The sequence below is a fragment of the Nyctereutes procyonoides genome, unplaced genomic scaffold, assembly GCF_905146905.1.
Source record: "Nyctereutes procyonoides isolate TBG_1078 unplaced genomic scaffold, NYPRO_anot_genome, whole genome shotgun sequence".
NCBI lineage: Eukaryota > Metazoa > Chordata > Mammalia > Carnivora > Canidae > Nyctereutes > Nyctereutes procyonoides.
The window spans coordinates 55,443,884-55,459,907 of NW_026575131.1; the positions used below are offsets into that span (position 1 = coordinate 55,443,884).

The 16,024-nt window shown below is 58.9% G+C and overlaps 1 protein-coding gene across 1 annotated transcript; it reads right to left on the reverse strand.

The window, feature by feature from the left end:
- Positions 1-1,215: 1,215 nt before the first annotated feature.
- YJU2 (YJU2 splicing factor homolog) lies at positions 1,216-14,935 on the reverse strand. The gene is made up of 8 exons (XM_055344660.1): positions 14,806-14,935; positions 13,049-13,149; positions 11,131-11,275; positions 9,181-9,315; positions 6,996-7,177; positions 6,219-6,342; positions 3,567-3,714; positions 1,216-3,391 (listed from the first exon to the last, which is right to left on the reverse strand). Exons 1-8 carry the CDS (start codon positions 14,827-14,829, stop codon positions 3,279-3,281), a joined length of 972 nt encoding a protein of 323 aa, XP_055200635.1. The 5' UTR covers positions 14,830-14,935; the 3' UTR covers positions 1,216-3,278.
- Between the last annotated feature and the right edge of the window lie 1,089 nt (positions 14,936-16,024).

A 16,024-nucleotide genomic window follows, 5' to 3' on the forward strand; every position in this document is an offset into this window, starting at 1 on the left:
GTGCTGCAGCCCCCAGGGGGGCTGATGGAGGAGATTCTGGATGAGGCCTGACAGCTCCCCAGGATGACAGACATGGAGCGCATGGAGAAAGGGGGTTGTCAGCAGCGATGGGGGAAGGGCAGGCTCCAGAGAGCAGGAGCAAGTCCAGCAGATGAGGCGGAGAGCAGGCAGGTGGAGGCCCTGAAGGGTCTGTGCGTGCACACAAGACCCTGATGTGTCACTACCCCTCTGCTCACTTGACCCTGGGAACCCCCACAGGGAACCAGGGCCAAGAGCATAACAGCTACAGGTCATAGGGTGGGAGAACGAAGCATAAAAGCCCTCAGGGAGAGACGACTAAGACAGTTCCAGCCAAGTGTGTGGGAGGGAGGGGGGCTCAGCTCCCTCATCTGTGTATGGGGAGACACCCATGAAGTGCCTGGATGGTCTCAAGTGCTGGGGCCACTCTCATCAACACAGCTACCCTTGCAAAGCCCACCGTTGGTGGGGGGTGTCTGGCAGGTAGACTCTTCCTGGCCTCCAATGACCCTGATCTCCTGGTGATCTTAGCCGGGATCCCCTCCCCCTGAATGTGGCCAGGACCTGTGGCTTGCTTCCAACCAGTGGGACATGGCAAAGTTGATGGGATGCCACTTCCCACAGACTCCTGTGGTGCTGGCTTTACGAAGCCAGCTGTTAGAGGGCCATGTGGGCCGGCAACTGAGGGCGGCCGCTGATAAGAGCCCGTGAGGAACTGCCAACAGCCACATGAGCGAGCTTGGAAGTGCATCTGGCCCCGGATGGGCCTTCAGGTGAGACCACAGCCTTGGCCCGTGTCTCAAGGGCAGCTGCGAGACTCTGAAGCAGAGAACCCGGTAAAACCACACCCAGACTCCTGTGTTTGCAGCTGCAAACTTTTGAGAGATCTCGTGACCTAGCAGTAGCCAATACTGGGAGCGGTGGGCAATAAAAACACCCTGTGGCAGGGCCCCTCAGAACCACCTCCCCTTGCTGTTTTCAGAGTTCTCACTGCCTCCAGTGTACATTTGTATCTTACTATAGATATGTTCACTATCTTACTCCCCATCTTCCAAATAACATCACCATTGAGTGAGGATTCTTTTTGTTTTTTCTTTAGGGTTATTATCATCATAGGTTTTCCTTCAGTGTTCTAGTCCCAGTGCCTAAAACAAATCTGGGCATAATGTAGGTGCTCAAAAAAATAATAAAATAAAATGTATAATAAATAAAATTAAAATGTATATATTTTATATATGTAATTTATATAAATACATTTACATATAAATTTAAATATATTATAAACTTTATGTATAAATTATATACATATTGTAATATCTATTTTATATATATGTCATACATATATGTATGTTTTGAGTGAGCAACTTGGATTTGGGAAACTCAAACGAGTGAATCTGCACAACCAGCTTAGCACAGGTTTGGCAAGTGGCAAGTACTTCACAGACGTTAACTATTATTACTCACTAAACGGATCCTATGTACCTCATTCCCTGTGCCACACTGCAAGGGCTGGTGGTCTCTGTCCTCAGGGTGACCCCAGGCAGCAGAGCCGCAGGTGCGGTGTGAGCCTGGAAATCGAGGTGTGTTCGGCTGTTGGCCACCTTCCCCTGGAGGCTGTGGGGAACGAGCAGGAAGTGTAGAGCTGGGTGACCCAGACAGAGGCTGACAAAGTCCCACTGTCAGGGAGCGACTTGTAAACCTGTTGGCTCTGCCACCATAGAGCAAAGTAGCTGGACCTTACATGGATACAAATGGGCATGTGGCTGTGCCAATAAAACTTTATTCACAAAAATAGGCTGTGGGCCAGGTTTGCTACTCCATGTTTTAGAGTCGATGATCTTAATAATAGTAACAGATGGCACCTGCACACAGCGACGAGGGTGGGCCACACAGGACAGGAGCTCAGGGAAGGGTCTGCAAGAATGAGTGAACCAGGGAGGCCCTGAGTCTCCTACTAATCTCTTGCACAAGTGCTTCGGTCGGTTGCTCTAGTCCAGCCGCCAGGATGAACTCACACGTCCGGGACACCGTGCGCGACACTGACACTGACCTTGGGGAGGCAGGCAGGGGCGCGCTGGGAACGCCCACAGCTGGCTCTCTGGCGCGGGGCACCCATCTGTAAGCGCGTGGACTCCTGTGGTATAAATCCTCCTGCCACGGCCAACTGGAAGCTGCGAACAGGATGCGGCTGAGGGCAGGACTGCGGAGCGGGGAGCATCAGCTCTGGCCAGTGGCCAGGGAGCCGGCTTCAGCCCAGCACCATTGGCGCTCGAAACCGGGGCCCCCACGGCCTGTCTTCACAGCCAGGAGCTGCGAGGGGAGGACCCGGGGCCTGGCTGGATCCTGGTTCGCTTCTTCAAGTCACACTGAAGCACGAAATCACTGTAGGAAAGTGGATTCTGAAAGTGGGGGGCTTTCTTGCTCACACACGGCGGGAGACACACAAAGCCTTGGTACCAAAAGCCAAATGAGTGCGTGTGCGCATGTGTGCATAGGTGCGTGCTGCGTGCATGTGAAAGAGAGAGAGAGAGAGAGGAGGGCGAGGCCAACGAGCCCGGGAGGGGCGGGAGAGCAGAGCCGGGGGTCAGGTGGCGAGGGGCCTGGCGGGAGCACACCGCCTTCAACTAGGAAGCTGTGAAGGGGGAGAGAGTTGTACCAGAGCGGAAACGTGGCAACCTTCAAAGACCCTGAGCGTCGGACTCGATTCACTGGTCATGTGACCATCCTGGAGCGCTACGGCCACATAACAAATTCTCCCCAAACTTCCACTAATCAGCACCTTCCCAACCTCGTGGCTTCCAGGGGTGAGGAGGCCACATCGTGCTCCTCTGTGGCCTCTCCTCAGCAGCTGGCAGAGAAGGTGCCCTGGCCGGACAGCGGGTTCCTTCTGTCGTGGCCGCAGGGGACGAGCTAATGGGGGTGGCTGGGTTCCCTGCCTGCCCTCAACACAGCCACCCAAGAGAGTACAGCAGGGGCCTGCCGGGAGCTGAGGGCCATTCCAGGGATGCCACGGCCCCAAACGGAGGGCCAGGAGGACGGCAGTGTGCGCTGGGGACCCCAAGGTCCTGGGGGTCAGTGGTGGGGGGACAGGGAGAAACAGTCCCTCGGCCGAAGCCCTCGCTGGTCTGGCCAGCCTCAGAGGACGTTTGGGTCTGTCCACCATGCATGGCTCAGCTGAGGTGTCAGCCGAGACCTCCTGCTCTGACCACCAGCTGAAGCTGGATGGGACCTTGACCTGGGGACGCGCCTGGGTTGGGGTCTCAGTTGCTGCCACTGCTGTCCTCGCTGTCGGAATAGGCTCCCAGCTGGCTCAGGGAGGAGGCACCAGGCGTCCAGGCTGCAGAGTCAGCTGCCTTCCCGCTCCTCGCTGGGCCTGGGGGAGAGGGAGAGCTAGCCTAGGGGGCCTCCACCCTGCACCCTGGGGGCACCCCTCTCCCCTACACGCAGTGGGTTCCCAAGCTCCCCAATCGCACAGGGGGCGGTGTGTGCTGCCACCTGGTGGCTGCCCAAAGCACCGCACACCGGTCCCAGGACCCTGGGACACCTACCCTGGGTGGTAGGTGACACCTGGCCCTGCTGGGTGCTGCGACCCGGGTCTGCTTTCTTCACCACAACGAGGCCTGACAGCTGCGGCCTGCTGCCAAGGGTGCCGACGCTCCGTTCCCAGCTCTCCGCCTTCTTCTTGGCTTTTGGTGCCTGGAGGCAAGGGGGGACAAGAGCGGGTGAGCTGGCCCAGATCCCACCTTGTTCGGGCTCCCTGCAACTATGCTTCCTAAATCACATCACGTCTTCTCCCCTCTGGGTCTCTACCCATGCCCTTCCCTCCACCTGCAATGCCCCCCTTTCTTCTAATGTGTTCTGTGAACTCCTACACATCCCTCAATACCCATCCCAAGTATCAGCTCCTCTGGGAAACCTTTCTTCCCAGTTGAAGCCCAAGCGAGGGCTGCGTGTCCACACCCTCAATGCCCTCCACTGCCTCATTAAGTGGGCTCCTCGTCTCTGCTGTAGGTTCCTGTCTTGTTCACGATGGGGTACACTGTACCACAAACAAGTCTTGGCACGAAGATGCTCTACCAACGTGTCTGATAAGAGGGAATATGCAGGTGCCCACCTTGGGGACTTGTGATGGGAAGGCAGAGAGGGGCTCAGCCCCACCTCCAGCTCTTCAACTCCTTGGGAAGGGGCCCCTTTCATCGGTTTTGTGTTGAAACACAGGAACTGGAATCCCCTGGACTCAGGAGGTCCTGCCTGAGTGAGGGGCTGGAGCTGCAGGGGGCATGGTGGGCAGGGTGCCGCCTTCTGGGGGCCACCATCTGAGGGAGGACGGAGGACGGAGGAGGGAGTAGATCAACAGGACAACATCCGTCTGGACAAACGGTGTGACAGCATGAGGGGACAGCAGCCAGTGGGGGTCAGGACAGGTCCCTCAAAGAGCGGACTGTGGGCTGACCTCAGAGTGAGGAGCGAATGAGCAGAGACGCAGAGACGGAGGCAGGGCCGGAGGGGGCACTGGGCTGGGCACACCAGGGGGTCTGGTGGAGCCGGAGCAGTAGGTGCGCAGGAGGGGGACGACCTGGCTGCATCTGTGCCGGCCGGGGCCCGCGAGGGCGGGCGGTCCAGCAGGGCGCGCAGAGAGACCAGCAGTCCCAGCCGCAGCCTCCTGAACCCACTGGCCGTCCCCACGGGGCCCAGCGCTCGCACGCGGGAGCCCGGTCCCCAGACCTGTCTGTGCCAGCCACAGAGCCGCACGGATGGCCGGACGGCCGAGCTCCTGCAAACCTCACGGGGAGGGGCCGGGAAGTCTCGATGGAGCCGCCCTGTGCATGACAAGACACAAAGTCTGTCATCAAGCGAGGTGTCAGCGAGACACCTGGAGCAGACGCCCGGCTGGGGGTGGGGACGTCGGAGAAGCCCAGACTGCTTTCAAGAGGCTCCAATCTCTTGTTCCACATCAAATAGAAAAAGAGAAAATTTTAGGCAATTCTTGGGGCAGTTTATGCAAGAAAGTGTGAAAATGGTCCCCAGGAGACAGATCCTCAAAGAAAACGTCCTGGTTCGGCGTCGGGAGTAACGGATGGGAGTGCGGGAGCCCCAGGGCCATCCTCTCTGCTGACAGTCACCGGATCCTCACGGGAACATGGCTGCGCCCCAGGAAGACTACATTTCCCACACCCCTTTGCAGCAGGATGTGCTCAGGTGGCTCGGCTCCGACCAATGGGCTGTGAGCCCCGGGATATGCGGTCAGAGGGTACAGGGGCCCTGACCTGTGTCCTCCCCTGCACACCCCGGGCCCCTGGCTGGGAGGGGACAGTGGAGGCCCGGCAGCAGGGGGGCGGCAGGCGGCAGGAGGAAGCTGCCTGGGCCCGATGCCGATCCCGATCCGGGTGGCTGTGTGTGATTGTCATTAGACCCAAAAGTGACCTCCGTGCTGTCGCACCGCTGTGACTTTGGGTCTTACCCAGCGGCTGGGCTTGCATCCAGCGAGCACAGACCACGAATACGACTGAGCTACAAAATAAAATGTGTCTGGGGTGACGACCTCTCCTCACGTTCCACTTCAGCCCTCATCTTAAATGAACACACCAGCGCGGCCTTGACCCCGGTGGATGAGACAGCTGGCTGGAAAATGCTGGCAGCCAAATCCTCCTCTTCCCTCCCTTCTGCCAACCCGGGCCAGGCCAGCAAGAGGCCGCAGCCCCCAGGCTCCCTGTGGCTCCGCGTGGCTCTGTGTGGCCAATGGACTCTGAGCTGCGGGCCCCTGGTGGGCTCCCCTCTCACCCCCACCCTGGCCGGACACCAAGCAGGCCGTGGAGGCTATGACCCCAGAACCGGAACTGATGCTCCGGGAAGGAGGTGCAGGAGCTGGAAAGAGCTGGGTCCTGGAGCGCTGGGGGCAGAGCTGCCTGGAAGTCCTGCCTGTTGCCCCAGCACTGTTATGGGGATGTAGAAATAAACATTTATGTTCCTAAGTCTCCAGTCTGGGGGTCTGCTTGTCTCAGCAGCTGAGCCGGGGCTGGGACACTGCAGCCCTGGAAGCCGGCCGCTGCCTGTGTAGACGGGGTCCTCCTGCCACGTGGCCGGCCCACGCACTCACAGATGATCGACAGCTGCCCGTGCCGTGGTGGCAGAGCGAGGAGGCCTTAGGACACCCTGTCTGGCCCTGACCCACCGTCTCTGCTTAACCCGAGAGCACTCACCTCATCCAGGATGGCGGTGGGCTTGGGCCGGAGGGCCAGCCGCGGCGGGGCGGGAGCAGGCGCGTCCTCTTCCGAATCCGAGTCCTCCAGCAGCCTACGTTTGCGGGCTTCTTCCACCAAGGCCCTGTGGGATGGCACACATGCCTGTGATCCCCTGTGGGGCTCGCTGCCCCTCCTGACAGCAGGGAGCGGGCCAGGGAGGGCCGTGCCAACTCCTTGAAATGCTCTCTGTCCACAGAGGGCAGCGAGTGGTTACCAGTCCACCTCAACTAGAACCATGGTTGGTGAGTATTGCGGCCACACCTGGAGCTCCCCAAACCACAGTCCCCTCGACCACCTCAAAGCAGCACCTGGTGCTCAGAAGGTGCTGGATAAATGCACACTGCTTGCACCACGGTGCATAGATTACTGCCCTGCCCACCTGATGGCGCTGCCTGGGCACCCAGAAGCCAAACCCAGCCTCGCATTCAGATTCTAGAGACAGGGAAGTGACGAACCAGACAGAAGGTTCCAGGGTGGTCGGTGCCGTGCAGCAAGTGTGCACACAGTGGGCCTGACGGTCCCCCCCACAAATCCTCAAACCCGGGAGTGATGCTGGTGACGCTGACAGATGCCGCAGGAGAGAAAGTGAGGTGGGGGGGTACAGGAAAGGCCTCCTGCAGAAGTGACACTTGCGGGAGCCACAGAAGATCGGGAAGGGGGGCTGTTCCAGGTGGAGGCCTGAGCCCAGGCCGTGAGGTGGCTTGAGCACCTGGGACTCCCGCCTGGCCCACTCACGCAGTCTCCCGCTCATCCTCTTCCTGCTCCTGCTTCTGCCGCTCCTCCTCGGACAGCCGGTGCTGCCGCAGCATGGCCTCGAAGTCCACGTGGGCCTGCCGCTGGTTCAGATCCTTGAGCTCCTGTAGGTTCTCCAGAACCTCCATCTCCAGCTTGGAGTCCTTGGTTCGGTTCTCCAGCACCTGGTGGGGACGACACAGGCTGAGTGTGCGGGGACGCCGGCCCTCCATGCGGCTGGTGGGGCCGCGGGGGGCAGCGCCCACAAAAGGGGGGAGCCCCCACCCCTGCACTCATTTCACAGCTCAGGGCACTGAGGCTGGGGGGGGAGGGGAGTGGTCTCCTGAGGCCACGGGGCTGGACGTCCAGCCTAGCTCCACCATGAAATAAAAACAAAAACAAAGACAAGGGGCCTGGCTGGCTCAGTTATTGGAGTGACCGACTCACGACCCTTTTGCCCCTGGGTCATGAGTTCAAGCCTCACGTCGGGTGCGGAGCTTACTTAGAGACACCAGCAATAAAGATTTAAAAAGACAATCTCAGTAACTGTTACGTGCCAGGCTCCAGGCTGAGATGTGGCCAAATGTTTCATCTTTGCAAGAATGCAGAGAGGTGGAGCCAGCCCAGGTCTCTGAGACCTGGGTGTGAAGCCCGTGTGGGCTGCTTCTGGGCCGTGTGACCCTGTGACCCTCTGTGAAGTGGCAGTCAGAGGGTTTAAATATACGCCCCCCAATTCTTTGATGCTCCTGCCCTGAAACATCAAAGCCTAATTCCCCCTCCCGTAGGTGCAGACTGGCCCGGGTGACCCACTCCTAGAGAACAGGGTCTGATGGGATGACAGTGTGTCACTCTGAGTGGGTCGTAAAAGGCTTCCTCCCGGCTCTTCTGGATCACGGGCTCTGGGGAGGTTGGTGCTGTGTCGTGCGGGGTGGAGAGGCCCCCATGGCATGGACGTGGCCAGGTGAGCCTTCAGAGGACGCAGCCCAGCCTGCAGCTTGACTGCGGCCTCAGGAGAGACCCCGGGCCCGAACCACCAGCTCAGCTCCCTGGGCCTCCTGACCCCCAGAAGCTAGATGATCACACGTGTTTATTAAGTTGGAGTTTGGGGGTAACTCATTAGGCCGGAAGCTCCTGTGGCCAGTGCAGGCAGACTGGGACTGACAAGACCGCGAGGGGGCTCCGGCCACATGGCCACCTCTGCGGAGCCTCCTGCCTCCCCGTCGCTCCACACGACACAGCAACCCTGCGTCAGGTCCCAACTGGCGGCTCAGCAAACAACAGGCAGAGGCGTGGAGGGCCCAGCGATGGGTGGGCTTTGTTGGGGGTGGGGGGAGACTGGAAGGAACACAGACATCAGTGTGTTTCCCGAGAAAGACAAAACTAGCCAGTGGCAGGTGACTGGTTTGAAGACAACCAGTAACGGTATCGGCTCTCGGGGATCGCGTCCCAAAGAGTTTCACGTGCACAAACTCACTTCATCCCCCTACCTCCTCAGAGGGCAGCCATCGACCCCACACGAGGATGCTGGGGCACAGAGAGGCCAAGTACCCGGCCCAAGGTCACACAGCGAGGAAACATTCAAGCGAAGGTCTCCTTCCACGCCTCCAGTCCTCACACCCCCGGTCACAGGCGTCTTCTCTGCCAACGGTGGCAGCCGGCTGCAGGCAGCACCTTGTGTTCTCAAGTCCGACCTTCGGCCGCCCTGTTAGTGTCCTCTTGCCACCTGACAATCTGCTGTGGGGATCTCACTGTCCCTGGCTGCTGTGGGTCAGGGTCCGGCAGGGCTTCCGCAGGCTCAAATCAGGGGCCGGCCGTCTCACCCGAGGCCCAGGCTCCGCTTCCGAGCTTGCTCGGGGCTGCTGGCACAATCCCGTTCCTTGTGGTTTGGGGGGCTGAGTTCCCCCGCTTTCCTGCTGGCTGCTGACAGGGGACCGCCCACTGCTCCCAGCCACGCGGCCCCCGCTCCAGGCTTGCTCCTTCACGTCGCTAATGTCCTCTAGACCCAGATGAAGGGGCTCAGGTGACAGGCGTGGCCCAACCTAACAGCTTCATGGAAGCAGTGAGAGCTTCGCATGCGCACCCCAAGGACTTCGTGGGCTGTGTGACCAGCAGGCAGGGCTCTCAGGGACCACTCAGAGTCCTGCTGACCACACCCCCCACCTCCTCACCCCCCCAGTGCCTGGCTCACCTTCATGGGGTTGTTGAGCTCCTCGTCCTCCCGCTCCTTCTGCACCCTCTTCTCCTCCTCCTCCAGGAGCTTCTCCGCCTGGAAGTTCCGAGTCGCTCCGTGCTCCATGGTGTAGTCTGTGTTCTCGGGGTCTGTCTGGGAGGGAGAAGGGCACACATCAGTCCTGTGTCCTGGGCAGCGTTCCTGCCAGCTGGCAGCATGCCTTCTCTCTGTGCTTCCCTCCCACTAATGCCTTTTCTCTACTTCTTTCTTTGTCTTTTTTTTTTAATTTTTTTTAAAGATTTTATTTATTCATTCGACAGAGAGAGAGGGAGAAAGAGCATGCGCACGCACATGAACGGGAGGAGGGGCAGAGGGAGAGGGAGAAGCAGACTCTCTACCGAGCAGGGATCCTGATGTGGGACTCGATCCCAGGACCCTGAGATCATAACCTGAGCCAAAGGCAGAGGCTCAACCGTTGAACCACCCAGGTGCCCTATTTGATAGAAAGAGCGAGCACATGTGTGTGGGAGAGGGAGAGGGAGAGAGATCTCAAGTGGACGCCTCACTGAGTGTGGAGCTTGACATGGAGCCCAATATGGGGCTCAACCTCACAGCCCTGAGATCACAACCTGAGCCACAAGCAGAAGCTTCACCGACTGAGCCACCCAGGCGCCCCTGATCCCTCTAGTCTTTAAAAAATTCTTATGTATTCATAAATATCTAAATACACATGGATCATTACAACTCAGGTAAAAAAAATCATTTTCTGGAAATGACCCAGATGGGTGACTGCAGACAAGTGGCTGCGCACACTGGTGTATTCTCACATTGGAGTATGATTCGGCGTGAAGTGGCACAGGCGCCACCACGCACCATGGCGTGGAGGAACCTGGAACCACGCAGGACAGACACACCAGGACACAGAGCGCTCAGCTCCACTCACGAGAAACGTCCGCAACGGGCATGCACACAGACAGAGGGCAGATGGTGGCGCCCAGGGCTGGGGTCGGGGTGGGCACGATGGGGGACCGACTGCTAACGATTCCAGGGCTCAGTTTGGGGGGGACGGAAGTGTGCTGGAATCAGGTTCAGCGGACAGTTTAGACCGACGTGAGTACATGAGACACTGAACCAGACGCTGTAAAAGGTGAACTGCCTGGTATGTGAGTCACATCTTGCTAAAGCTGTTGTTTAAAAAGTACTCGAGGGGCACCTGGGTGGCTCATTGGGTGAGCGTCTGCTTTTGGCTCAGGATGTGACCCCAGGGTCCTGGGATCGAGTCCCACATCGGGCTCCCTGCATGGAGCCTGCTTCTCCCTCTGCCTATGTCTCTGCCTCTCTCTCTCTCTCACAAATAAACAAAATCTTAAAAAAAAAAGTCCTCAAAATATAAAATTCTTTCAATGTACTTTTTTTAACCCCAAGGAAAAAGCATTTGGTGAAAAGACACTCCAACTGAATGCAGGGTCCTTGGCCGTTCCTCAAAAACTGTCCACACCGCTGGGGTGCTACTGGCTGTGAGCCCCACACCGCGTGGTGCTGGTTTCCTCTGTTACTGTGCAACCCGACTGCTCCTAGGTTTCTTTTTTCTTTCTTTTTTTTTTTTTAATACTGTGCATTTTTTAAAATTTTTTTAAAAAATTTTTATTTATTTATTTATTTATGATAGTCACACAGAGAGAGAGAGAGAGGCAGAGACATAGGCAGAGGGAGAAGCAGGCTCCATGCACCGGGAGCCCGACGTGGGATTCGATCCCGGGTCTCCAGGATCGCACCCTGGGCCAAAGGCAGGCGCCAAACCGCTGCGCCACCCAGGGATCCCCCTAGGTTTCTTTTTAAATAATGCTGTTGGGAACGAACCCCAAACCTCTGTCTGTCTGCTGGGACAGAGTGGAACAGGAGCTCCCAGGTAGGGGGGGGAGCGGGAAGCCCTTGGGGGCGAAGGACCCCCCCAACACTAGGGTCTACCTTGAAGGTGATCTCGGCTAGGCATCGTGTGCACTTGATGTAGAAGCGGAAGATGGGCAGGCCCAGGTAGGCCTCGTTCTGCACCGTCTCCTTGCGCGCGTTGAACTTCTTGCCCTTGTAGATGTACTCTCCGCACGTCTTACACCTGCGGGGGCAGGAGAGACGGACTCAAGCCATGCCGGTACCCTGGTTCCTGCTGGTAGGATGCTGTGACATTCTGGCAGATGGCCGCTGGCATGCCTCCAGGGACAGGGAGCTCCCTCCCTGGTGACACAGCCTGCCTCAGTTGCCCCCTGCCTGGCGTGCTCTTCTTACCAGCTGTTGGAGTCTTGGCCCCCGGGGTCACCTTCTGGGGAAGCACCCAGACGACCCTGAGCTGCCGAGCCTCGCCTGCTACACACTCGCAGCAGCCTGGATGGCGCTCCTGGGCATCCTAGCCTCCACAAGGGAAGGTTCCACCACGAGGGAAGCCACATGGAGCAAGGCAGAGCTCCTGGCCCCTGGCCTCCCTCAGGCCCTGTGCCGGCCCCGCCCGCCGGCATCCTGACGGTTCCTGCAAATCCTCCCAGCCCAGTCCCATCTCCGGGCCTCTCTGCCCTTGCAGGTCACAAACCCCACAGCACCCATCACCTCTTGGACCTCAGCTCTGCCAGCATTTCTTCTGTTGCCTCCCTGACAATCCCGGCAGGGCAACCTCCCTTCCTGCCACCTCCCTTCCCATCACTCTCCCTCGTGCATATGCACACACCCCACGTACACCTGGCATGAATGTGACCAAGCACACAGTCTTATCTCTACTCCCTGTCAGACCGTGGGCTCCGCAGGGCAGGGGCTCTGCTCGTCTTGCTCCGCAGAGCACCCCCACCCCTGCGCCCCCCGGCCCTGGCACACAGCAGGTGCCCACAACGATTGCTGAATTTTAAACATGAGCAAATGCAAGAGATAAACAGACCAACAATGATTTGCAAACACACACTGAGTTTCACGGAACAATGTGTCTTTGATGATTGGGTGTATCTGACTTCAATATGCTTAAATGTGAAAAAGTGTGAGGCTCAGAATCAGTAAGACACGATACAAAGGGCAAGATCTGGGGACAGTGACAGAAAGAATCATAGAAGTGGTCAGACGGGGTCATGAGGGCCTGAGGGGTGTGTTTCTTTTTTTAAGATTTCATTTAAAATTTAAAAAATATATATTATTTTTAAAGCTTACTTATTTTTTTTTCTATTAACCTTCACACCTCATGACTCGAAGATCAAGAGAGTCTACCAGGGATCCCTGGGTGGCGCAGCGGTTTAGCGCCTGCCTTTGGCCCAGGGCGCGATCCTGGAGACCCGGGATCGAATCCCACGTCGGGCTCCCGGTGCATGGAGCCTGCTTCTCCCTCTGCCTGTGTCTCTGCCTCTCTTTCTCTCTCTCTGTGACTATCATAAAAAAAAAAAAAAAAGAGTCTACCAACTGAGCCTGCCAGGTGCCCCTAAAAGGGGGAGATTTAAGCCAAGACTGGAGGAGTGAAAAGAAAGAGTCATGTGAGAGCAGAAGGAAAAGTGTATATTCCAGGCAGAAGGAACAGCCTGTGCAAAGGTCCTGGGGTATGAAGCAGTGTGGCTGCTGGAGGTGGTGAATTAGTACACAGGGCCCCGTCTCTGCACTCACACTTACTACCAATAATCCAGATCTTGAGGCTGACTCTGGCTGGGAGCTCTAACGGGCAGGGGGGTTAATCCTGATCTGTGAGTAAAGTGAGGGTTGGCATGCTCATGTGCTCCCTGGATCGATGTCTGAGACGGCACTGGTGATTTGGTCTGAGCGCCAGGGATAAGCCACCCTCTGTGGATGTCAGACACCAGGTCTGTCTGCCATGACTGACGGGACGGAGTGGGGGACACATGGGGAGGCACGTGGGGTCACTCACCTCATGTTGAAGGGAGCCATCAACCGTACCACGTACTGCCGATCTTTGGGGAGCTTGAGCTTGGGGATCTTCGATGGGTCAAAGTCAGGCGGGTAGTATTTCTGTGGGGAGTGAAGGTGTCAGGGGAGCTGTTTCAGGCACAGGAGCAGGACAGGGGCAGAGGGAAGAGCTCCAGGGAGCTGTCCCCAGGTCCCGAGGGCCACCCTGGGGTTTGATGATTCAGTGGGAGGACTCCTAGGGCTCAGCACACACCCATACTTATGGCCACCTCTTCCTATAGCAAAAGGACTCAGAGACAAATCAGCAGTGGGACAAGGTGGTAGGAAGGTCTGGGGAGACCGGGCACCCACTTCCAGAGTCTTCTCCCAGGGGAACTGCACAGGACATGCTTAATTACCCCAGTGAGCAACTGAGGCAACACGTGAGAAGGTGTCTGCCAAGGAAGCTCCCAGGGAGCCCAGGGCTTTCACAGAGGGGTGGTCACGCAGGCCCCTCCGCCTCGCAGCCCCCTCGGCCTCGCAGCTTCCAGTACGCTGGGCTCCCAGAGGAGGGTGGGTGCTCAGCATGACCCACGCTCTGCGTACAGAAAGCGTAAGCATGGGAACCACCCTGATATCCCAGTTCCTGGACGCCAGCCCAGGTCCAACCTCCAGACCAGCCTTTCCCAGGACGGCAGCCCCGGGCCTGCGGGATTAGCTCCTCCTGCACCCGAGCCTGAGGTGGGAGATGTGATGCGCGCGCGGGGCCAGGTTTGGATCATCAGAGAATAAAGCAAATCTGTGTTCTGGGCACTTTACAGCCCGTGCCTCACCGAATCCTTGCACGGCCTCTGCGAGGCACAGCAGATGTACCCATGTCACCGCGGAGGACACTGAGTCCCGGGGTGGGGGGTGGGGGGACCCGGGGGAAGCAGCGTGGTGCAAAGGTGATCAGGGGCACCGGTTACAGAGCCGGGGGCCTGGATTCGAGTCCCCCATCCCCCTGGACCCCGGTGTCTTCATCTGAATGGAGGGAACCCCTCGGCCTGCACAAGTGGATGAGCAGGGCGCTAGCGCAGCATCCACAGTAAATGCGGGGACAGAGGGTCCGGCGGGGTCCTCCGGGGTCCAGCACCTGCCCTGGCCTGTGAACCAGCTCCCGCACCCACCTCCCCTGCACCCTCCCCTGCAAGTGGGAACGATGAGAGCCCGCCCGCGGAAACCGGGGCTTGCACACTCCCAGGCCGGGGAGCTCACTCTCGGGCACGGAGCACGCAGCCCTCCCAGGGCTGCGGACAGAGGCTCGGAAGTCAGGGGCCGAATCCCGCCTTCTGAGGCCCCCCGCCACCGCACCAGGGTCCCGGGTCTCCATGAGCGCCCGGAGAAACCGAGGGTCCTGGGAGGGTCCCCTGGGAGGGAGGGAGCGCGACCCCCGGGACGCCGGCGGGGCGGGGCCTCACGGAGCCACGCCCCCGGGGAGGAGGGGCGAACGCCAATCCTTTCAAGGTGGATCCGCCCCCAAGAGACGTGACTGGCTAACTCCCCTCAGCACAGCCAATCAGGGGAAGTGGTTGGGCAAACATCCTAAGCTCCGCCCCCAAAGGCGGTGAGGGCCCACCCCTCACGGAAGGTGATTGGGAGATGTCTGAAAGCCCCGCCCCGCGGAAGACTGTTGGCGAAGAGAAAGAAGTCCCAATGGGAGAGCACAGAAAATCCACCTAGGCCGGAGCTCCGAGATGTCCTGCCCCGGGGAGAAAGCCCTGGCCACCACATACTTACGTTTAAGACTTTTCGTTCCGACATCTTTGCCTCCTACTTCTCTCACCAGCTCCAGAAGACTGCTTAGGCTCGGTGTTGGTCGAACTTCCCGGACCGTCCCTTGTATTTCCGCCAACGTCACTTCCTCCACTGTACTATTGGGCGGAGCATTCGCAGCTGCCTTTTTCATTGGCTCCGGTTCCCGCCTGTCAAGGTCTGACTCCGCGTACCCTCCCTTCCCAGGTGCACCCTCGCTAGATGGCGACAAAGGTTCCGGGGGTCCGCTGATTTCAAGTTCGGGGGAGGCGCTGCGCCCCCTAGAGGTGAGCAGCGGCTCGCACGTGCCTTGGGGTTTCGTCCTTTATGGAGCGAACGCGGCGGTCGGCGTTGGGCGCTGACGCTCTGTGCGGGGCTGCAGAATGCCACACGCGTTCCCGTGCTAGGGAGCTCACCTGGGGACTCGGGTCAGCTCCCACGGCCACGCGTGTCCACAGAGGAGCACCCCGGACGCCCTCCCCAGGTTTACCTGGAGTCCCAGGCAGAGACTCAGACCCAGCACCCAGACGCACCTCCCCTGCACACGCTCATGCACATCAGCTCCTGCACCCACCTCCCCTGCACACACACAGGCACCATCTCCCGCACCCACCTCCCCTGCACACACACAGGCACCAGCTCCTGCACCCACCTCCCCTGCACACACCTCCCCTGCATGCACACACACAGGCACCAGCTCCCGCACCCACCTCCCCTGCACACACACACAGACACCGGCTCCTGCACCCACCTCCCCTGCACACACACACAGACACCGGCTCCTGCACCCACCTCCCCTGCACGCACACACACACACACACACACACACACACACACAGGCACCAGCTCCCGCACCCACCTCCCCTGCACACACACACAGACATCAGCTCCCACACCCACCTCCTCTGCACACACACACACAGACACCGGCTCCTGCACCCACCTCCCCTGCACACACACACACAGACACCGGCTCCTGCACCCACCTCCCCTGCACACACACACACAGACACCGGCTCCTGCACCCACCTCCCCTGCACACACACACACACACACACACACACACACACAGGCACCAGCTCCTGCACCCACCTTCCCTATACACACACACACACACAGGCACCAGCTCCTGCATCCACCTCCCCTGCACACACCTCCCCTGCATGCACACACACAGGCATCAGCTCCCGCACCCACCTCCCCT

Excerpts from the sequence above, each read along its gene's own strand:
- YJU2 (XM_055344660.1), bottom strand. The coding sequence starts at position 14,829 with ATGTCGGAACGAAAAGTCTTAAAC. Across the intron at positions 11,276-13,048 it reads ATGGCTCCCTTCAACATGAG|GTGTAAGACGTGCGGAGAGT; the intron begins GTGAGTGACCCC and ends CTGCCCCCGCAG. Across the intron at positions 6,343-6,995 it reads GAGGATGAGCGGGAGACTGC|GGCCTTGGTGGAAGAAGCCC; the intron begins GTGAGTGGGCCA and ends GCCATCCCACAG.